At 45.5% G+C, this 8,477-nt stretch overlaps 1 protein-coding gene across 2 annotated transcripts in view; it reads left to right on the top strand.

Moving 5' to 3' along the window:
- spryd3 (SPRY domain containing 3) overlaps positions 1 to 8,477 on the top strand; it is a 74,661-nt gene that overhangs the window by 59,499 nt on the left and 6,685 nt on the right. For both annotated transcript variants that reach the window (XM_008293793.1, XM_008293792.1), the window contains exon 8: positions 155 to 212. In XM_008293793.1, coding sequence (XP_008292015.1) covers positions 155 to 212 — 58 coding nt within the window. The remainder of the gene's footprint in view (positions 1 to 154; positions 213 to 8,477) is intronic.

Genomic DNA, 8,477 nt, shown 5'->3' with positions numbered 1-8,477 from the left:
AGCTCTGGGAAAGAAACTGTCCCGGAGTCGCTTTAATACCCTCAGACCAGTTTTTAGGGGTTCATTCAATCAACAGAGAAGGATTTCAGGTGTGTTATCGATTAGTTCCTCTTCTCCGGTGTACATTTCTAACTGAACGTTTGTTTTCCTGCAGGATTACCCCAAGAACCGACACCCGGGATGGAGTCGAGGGTCGGTGGCCTACCATGCAGGTGAGGCTTTGTCTGCTTCATTCCCTCTTTTCTCTAATTCTCATTCAGTCTCTTGGGTTTCTGAGAAGGAAGTTGTTTTATTTGTGCTCCTGGAATTCCCCCGCCCCGTAGTCTCGTTCCAGTGAAATGCATGAATCGGTTATACTTCCTCTAAAGCCGCCTTTAGATGCAAACATCACAGGGCGCCGACTCAGCTGGATGTTAAGGTGCCGAACACAAACAGAGATAAAAGCAGACGGTGACAGCATCAGGAGTCTCTCTATTCTCTCTGTCGGAGTTTGGTTCTCTCTCAAAGTGATGAACCAATGAAAGAAGACGGAGTTTAGTCAAAGTTATCTCTATCTCCCTGCGCTCCCACACACAGCCTCGGTTGTTTGCGACGACAGGCCCGTGAACATTATCTGCGCAGGCATCTGCACAAAACCCCCACAGCTGCCTCTCCAGGCCTCAGCACCCCTCGCTATCAGCGCTAAGAGATTAGCTATCAAACGCTGCTGCCGTGATACGAGAGTAGCGGCAGCAGCAGCAGCTAGGTAGGTGGCTGTTACTACTCCGTGCAAAGCTACTGTGGGCAGCTCGCTCTTTATCTGGTAATCCAATGTCACAGCCAAGATCTCGTTAGTCCTTATCTGACCGAAGCAGTTATGAGCTAGCTGCCTTTTATCTGCTTTATTTTGCTCCCGAAGCATCCCATTGTTGACGTTTCTCACAGCCGCCGCCGCTGCTCTCACTCCGAATGATTGACCAGAACACGCCATAAATGTCACTTTCTGTCTTGCTTTTCCACTGGGAAATGTGTATGATTTTATTTTTAGGGGGGGAATGTTTATGCGCTTTCTTCCATTTGACCTCCAAATCAGCTATCAAAACACATTTTCTTGTTCACTCCGCACATTCCATTCATGTTTCGAGTTAGTGTTTATAGTCCTAAATCCCCGTATCCCTTTGCAGATTCCATTTATACTTAGGATACATTAATGATAATAATAACAGTTGATGCTGCGCGTCCTGCCGGGCTCTGCGGACGATGCCTCATTGCTGAGTGACAGACGAGGCCAGTCATTCACAGAGGCTCACCATGCCAGCCCCAGAGGTCTTGCGCTGCGGTCCGTCTGGTTTGGCTGCTGTGCTTCGGACACCACAGAAATGTGCACGCCCCAGCAGAGCTCCCATTAATCTTATTTGTTAGAGACTAAAATGATGTATGTGGTTTTCCACGCTGTGCATGTGAGGTTTGCCTTCCCATGCTTGGGTTAAGGTGTAGGCTCTGATCCAGCTCCTCAAAATCAACAGTCAGGGCCTCTTCTTCATGTCTCTCCACGCATCCGATATTTTCACCGAACAGCTCGGGAACCTCAAGAATTGCACGCAGACGCGCTTTTGGCAGCGCGACTCAAAACTTAATGTAAACGCAGTATTATATACACTAGGTCATATAACCGCAGCAGAATTGCTTAAATAAGGACTGACTTTAGCTTTGTTACCTTGGTTTTCCTGCCCGGCGCGAGCCAAGAAAGCTGTAAAGAGGTGTTTCTATGACACGTGGTACCTCTGTTTATTAACTTTTATGGTTAGTTTTTGCATTTAATCTCAGTATCTGAAAGGGCAAACGTCTGCCAGCGTATTCTTGGCAGGTCTCGGCTTCATATAGACTCATTGTTATATTTTTATCGCCGGGCTTCGGGTGAATGTCGTTAACTTTCCAGAAAACAGTAGCGCAGTAGATGGATTTTCAGTAATTTCATACAGCCTGGAGGCTAATGCATAAATTGCATAATCACTCAGGGCAGCATTCTTCCTTTTATTTATACTTTGCGCGTACAGTTTGACTCCTGAGTTCTATTTCAGTCTCAATGATTTATGGTGCGTTGTATTGGGCACGCGACCAGTGTTGACCTGGATCACATGCGATGTGTATTATTGACTTTCGAGGTTATTATTTTAGTCCAGATATATTCCAGTTATATACACAAACGCCTTCCAACCATATCGCTGCTCCTTTGTATAGCTTGTATAAGTTGAGAGTTCTTTGGCCGGCGCTGGTGTTACCGCGAGTGTTTGTGTTGGGAGCCGGCCCAGTGCGGACCTCCATCCTGTGCGTTGGCTCCGCAAGTTAATGGGCCATGGGGCGCTGTGGGCCCCTGTGGGTCCTATCAGGAGCAACCAGCCATCCAACCAGTTAGTGCTCCTCAGCAAGCCTCATTAACCCTTTCACCCCCCCCTGCAAACCCGCCATCAGTGACTCCCACGTGCTATGACTCAACACCCGCAGATGAAGGTTGCGTCCCGCCGCCGCCGCCATCGTCCACCCCTCACCACCAGATAACAGGGCTCAGTCGAACTTGTGGTATCAGTGACAGGGTCTAATCTGATCCCAGCTCAGGTTCTGCAAAAACAATTGTCCAATAGCAACATGTTATGTAGGAGGGATAGTATCGCCTTCTTACCTAATGGGGCAAAATGGGTTTGAATGACGAAGCCTCCATGACACTCAGAGGCACAAAGAGGGCCTTGTCAACACACTTTATCTCAATCAAAGCTGTGCATGTGGATTTCACCACATGTGGGAATTTATTCGCTGTAATTTTCACCACCGACGTTCTGACGAAGGAGCGACCGGTACGGGTTTTCAGCACCGATGCCGATTGATGGTAGTCGAGAAAGGCTTGTTACCGATATTTGGATGCGATATATATATTAAATGTAATGTTTTAATATGATGTGATAGCAGAGATAACGAGGCTTCTTCATTAATAAAAGTGACAGTAACTGAATATGTAAAACAGAAACAGGACTGATGAAGTGATCTCCTCTGTTTGTGTGGGATCGACTGAGATCAACCAGTTTGTCTCCTGCAGTTACGTCTTTTATTAATCTGTCACTGGTCTATTCATTTTATTACCCACTAAAGTCTATATCTGAAAGCATTATTAGTTAATGTTTTCCAGACTCTGTTTCAGTTTAATCAAGGGCTGCCTGTCAAACTTTTTTTTCTGAAATCCGATTTGTTTGTGAGTTCCTTCACGTTTCCAGTTCAATACGACTTGTATGTGATCTGCTGTGTGAACTTCATACGACCCAAAAGTGTCCCGCATGCGCAGAAGAGGACACGACGACGTCACACGCAGCGAGCGTGCTCAGTGTTTATGGAAGTAAACATGGATGGTAACGGTGGAGCGTATCTGCCACTCCCCCACCGCCACCGATGGAGGAAACAGAAGTGTGAGCGCTAACTAAACTAGCATCAGCAGCCAAGTACTGCCTGTGTGTTCTGGACACTTCCACCCCATCAGAGCGCTGCCCCGGGGTGGACGTGGCCGGAACGTGCACAAGTGCACCGATCAAAGGTGTGAAATCCAACGATGTGTAGTGTTCTAATAATACACTAGTTATTATAACAACTATGAACAATAATGAACAACTAATGAGCCTTCCAGCATCAAGCCCTCCTTGTATCTGGACCTCCGACAGCCTTGCTATCCGACATAGAAGAAGGTTTTACACTTAGTGTTGGATTGTCGAGTCTTGACTGTACTTTGCTGGTTGGGTTTCTCTGTTTCTTTCTCTGTGCACGTAAAAGATCTGCAAACTTGCAAAGCTCCAAGTTCACACCAAATGGAGTTATTCAGAGAGAACACTGCTCCTCACTGGCCTGAAGCACCTCGTTTACAGTCCAGGTATATTGTTTATCATATATCACCAGCTTAACACTGCAAACGGACTCTATCGTAAGTTCTTAGCAACATGTGCAAACGTACGTGCGTGGAATCATGTAAGAGTTTAAATATTTAGCTTTAATTTTTCATGTTTTAGGAGTCTGTGAAGTCATTGTTCCCTGGGCAGGGAAGCCCAGTCTTTTCCAGACAAACTCTCATGTTACGAGAAAGCCTGCTTTCCTGTTCCCAGCTGGTCTCGGTCCTGGGCCAGGTTCTGCTAACTGCTCCGGAGCCACAGAACTGCCCTCTCCTCCTGTGGGCCCGGGTCCAAACGCTGAGCCCAGATACAGCTTCTGCCCTCCTGTTGCTCCGACCATAAATGCAGCACCTGGTGGCGATGACTTACCAAAGTCTCTCATCCCGACTTTGACACCAGCTCTGCACTCTCTCCTTTGTCAACACCTCTGGGCTAATTTTAACTTCTCTTGTCTCCAATGCAAATTTTAACATTTTCCGCCTCAGCCTTGCGCCACAGTCGGCTTCCTGTGTATTGATTTCCAAACCTTTTCAGCACCATTGCACACTTGGGGAAAAACAGCAGAATGAACTATTTAAAGCTCCAAAACTTGAAAAAAAAACCTCTTACGCGTACATTCTTCTGCAACAAACAGGCCTTAAAAAAATACTTGAATGGGATGGCGACTTTTTCAAGCACTTGTACAGTTTGGGCTGCAGTTTGTTTTCATTGTCTGTTAAGTCGTTGTTTGTCGTCTCCACCTGTTTAATACAAGGAGTTCAGTTTGACTGTCATAAGGAGTGTTTCTTGGTCTGTGAAAAGTTGTAAAAGTTTGGAGGAGCTTTTCAAAATTTGACAAAAGCAGGCGTTCAGGAGGTGCAGGGGTCTTGTTTCAAATGCTGTTGAGGGGAATTCTGGGAAATGTAGGAACCAGCATGTTTGCAGTTTGATGCTCTAACACCTCGTCTCCACGTTGCTCTGTGTGGTTTGCAGTTCAGCCCAAATCGATTCTTTCATGTTTGCAAAACTCCCCCTTCTGTTTTTTTCTGGTCCGAAATTTGTGTTTCATACGTTGGAAATGTTTTACTTTTGTGGTGAATTTCAGTGAGACCACCGGTATCTTGCACAAACTCTTCAGGTCATATCTCCGCTTGTTAAGAGCGCTAGCCACTCACATTTTGCGGATATACTTCTTACATATTTGGTACCATTTTGTGCATAGATTAGCAAAATTGGTCGCTTAGCTTTATAATAAATGAATTCGGTTGTTCACTTTGGGAACAGAAAAAATGGCAACACAAGCACGACAATGTTCTTTAGACGGCTTGTGCTTTATTCATCACAATGAAATCCATCCATCCATCATCTCTACACCTTAATCCTCACTAGGGTCATGGGGGGCTGGAGTCTATCCCAGCTGACTCAGGGTGAAGGCAGGTTCACCNTGGACTGTGGGAGGAAGCCGGAGAACCCGGAGAGAACCCACGCTGCACGGGGAGAACATGGAGACTCCACACAGAAAGATCCCGGTGTCCTCACCGGGACACGAACCAGCGACCTTCTAGCTGCGAGGCAACAGTGCTACCAACTGCAGCCCTCACCTTCAACTTGCAGAGCAGATTTTCTTTCTTATTTCTGATTGCACTGTTTTGGGGGTTCTGCAGTTCATTTTCATCGGTTTTTCTTTGTTCTGGTTAAAAAAATGGAAATTCTTATTCCCAATTTTTAGCATTTTGAGGCCATTTTAAACCTGAAACATGCACAGGGTTCACATCCTGGTGGGGACACTGGGATCTTTCTGGGTGGAGTTTCCTGTCCAGGTGAACCTGATAGACTCCAGCCCCACACGACCCTAATGAGGATTAAGGTGTAGAGATGATGGATGGATGGATTTGTGAGCACCTCTAAACGTGGTCACACTCTCATTCCCAACACACGCTTTTCATTGTCTTGGTTAACATTTTTGAAATTATTACCAATTTTCTATCATTTTGAGGCCATTTTAAACCTGAAACATGCACAGAAAGAGAACAGTTTGTGTGTTTTTGGATGAGTTTGTGGTCAGAAAACCAGAGGGAAACCTTTCAACTTGCAGAGCAGATTTTCTTTCTTATTTCTGATTGCACTGCAGGTCGTTTTCATCGTTTTTTCCTTGTCCTGGTTAAACAATTGAACTTTTTACTCCCAATTTTTTATCATTTTGAGGCCATTTTAAACCTGAAACATGCACAGGAGGACAGCAGCTTTTTCTTAAAGTGTGTTTTGGGGATGAGCTGATGTGGAGAAAGCCTTTAAACTTGCAGGACGAGACAGAATTTGGTTTCTTATTTGTGGTCGCGCTGTTTTGCGAGCACCTCCAAACGTGGTCACACTCTGATCCCAACATGGGCTTTTCCTCGTCCGTGATTATCCAAGTTAGGACATGTTGGCAATGCGGCGCTGCGGCCTTTTTTTTATTTTTTTATTTTTCTGTTTCTTGTGAGTCCCCAACTTTTAAGGAAGTGTAGTACTAAATCTACAAACTGCCAGCAAGCTGTGCTCCAATCTGTAATTTGCTGCAGTTGCTGTAGCAAAACATCCCTCCAGCCACAGTCCCTTGATGCTCCGCCAGGCTCTTCCTACCTTTCCTGTCCCGGTCAACGAGCTCCATCCTTCGGGCCCGGAGCTGCTGGACTCCCAGAGCCCGGCTCACCTCCAGCGCCAGTCCTTGTCACTCTCCACAGGCGTCTATTTTTAGCCGGCTGCTGCCTGTGCCGGCGTGGCTCCACTGTTTGCCTAGTGTGTGGTGTTGTGACAAGGGCCCGCATGGGAGCCGTAATGATACAGTGTCTGTGTCTGCCTCCCGGTGCTCAGATAGAGATTGTTTAAACAGTATCCTGAGCCGGGGACGGGTCCCATGACAACTCCATAAATATTTACCGGCAGCAGCCACGCCGCTCCGCTTGAGGGGAGCTCGTCTGCAGGCTACCTCTGCAATGTTTTTCTTCTGCCCCCTCCCCCTTTTTTTTTTTTTTCCATTGTTGTCTCTCGCAACTGTGTTGTTTTGATGATTTCTTTTGGATGTTGTTGATGCCTTTTTTTTTCTTTTGCAGAGACAAGTGTTTTTACTAGCAGCTGCTTTCGTCTTTACACGTCATCCTCCGACTGGAATGTCAGGATGTCCTGTATGGTAGCGCTTCATACACATGCTGCCCGCGGTGGTAAACACATTAAAGCACGCCGGAGCCTCTCACATCAGCTGAACTGTAAAAATTGGGGGAAAAAAAGAAGAAAGAGCCGTTTGATTTTTTAGAAAAATGTCATTTACAAAAGGCTCAGTGTTTGCTTTTGGCCGCCGTGCACAGGAATGCTAGTTATAAGATGTTTTTGAGAGATGTTAAGTAAACTTTAAGGTAAAATAAATAACAAAATCAGCCTCCTACCACCTTAGAAATAATCAGAGACTTCACGTCAAAACATGTTTCAGAGAAATTCAGAGCATGTGGACTCGTCACAGGTCACAGTTCAGGTTGAACGCCCAACAACAAAAAAAGCAAAGCTCAGATCGCCGGTTTCTCACTGAATCGGCGTAAAAATCCTCTTTATTGCCCATAAATCACTGGATAATTATAAGATCATCTGACCCCTCCAGTTGTCTGATTCACGACTTTTGGCTGTTTGGCTGCAGTGGAAGTCAAACGAAGTTGCTTTTAGCTTCGACAACAAACTGCAGCTTCGAGCTCAACGCTAACGGTGGTGTTTAGATGATTCCCCTTCAATCAGGTGTATTCGTTAGTTAGTTTGATTTTGTTGTTTTTAGCATTTCTGCCTGCGTTGTCTCTGTAGAAGCACTTTAAGTTGACTTGAAAAGTTCCTAAAAGTTTTTAATCCTCAAATCTGTTATCACACTTCACATGAAAGTACACACACTGGAATCGCTAATATGTCAGCGCTATCAAGATGTTTGAGCAATACGACTTTTATATTTATTTATTGCACCGTTTTTTTTACCCGATGTCTTTCACAAGTGCTGTTTTTTATACTTTCCTTTAAGCACATGTTGGAAACTACGTGAGTGTGTTTTCGACTTTCTCACCTCCTGTCCTCGAACGCATCACAAGTGACGTACGACTCCGTCAGGGGAAAAATCCGGCCTCGAAATTGTGGTATTTCGTCAAAATCACATTTTTCTGCATGCCTCGTTTAAACATGAGCCCAAAATAAACTGTTTGCGTCAGATCCTGTAACAAAAAAAAAAACAAAACTGAGATTTAAAGCGGAATAAAACAAACTTGATCAATAGAATAAACACTGCTCGGTTAAAAAATAGCACACGGAGGAGCGAGTTGTTGGACGATACATTCAGTACGGTGAAACGTAGTTTGTGTACGTTGAATACGTAGCAGAATATCTACAGCGTTCAGTCAGTTTCCACTTTATTGGAAACATCTGTGGGTGCTGGGAAAAAAAAAGGTCGAGCATGTTGATTCCAGGGCTGCAAGGTGGCTCAGTGGTTAGCATCTAGAAGGTCGCCGGTTTGCGTCCCGGTGAGGACACCCGGGATCTTTCTGCGTGGAGTCTCCATGTTCTCCCCGTGCAGCGTGGGTTCTCTCC

Source organism: Stegastes partitus, unplaced genomic scaffold (genome assembly GCF_000690725.1).
Source record: "Stegastes partitus isolate 25-593 unplaced genomic scaffold, Stegastes_partitus-1.0.2 Scaffold913, whole genome shotgun sequence".
NCBI lineage: Eukaryota > Metazoa > Chordata > Actinopteri > Pomacentridae > Stegastes > Stegastes partitus.
The sequence above is the reverse complement of the archived record's forward strand: the minus strand, read 5'-3'. Positions and strand labels throughout refer to the sequence as shown.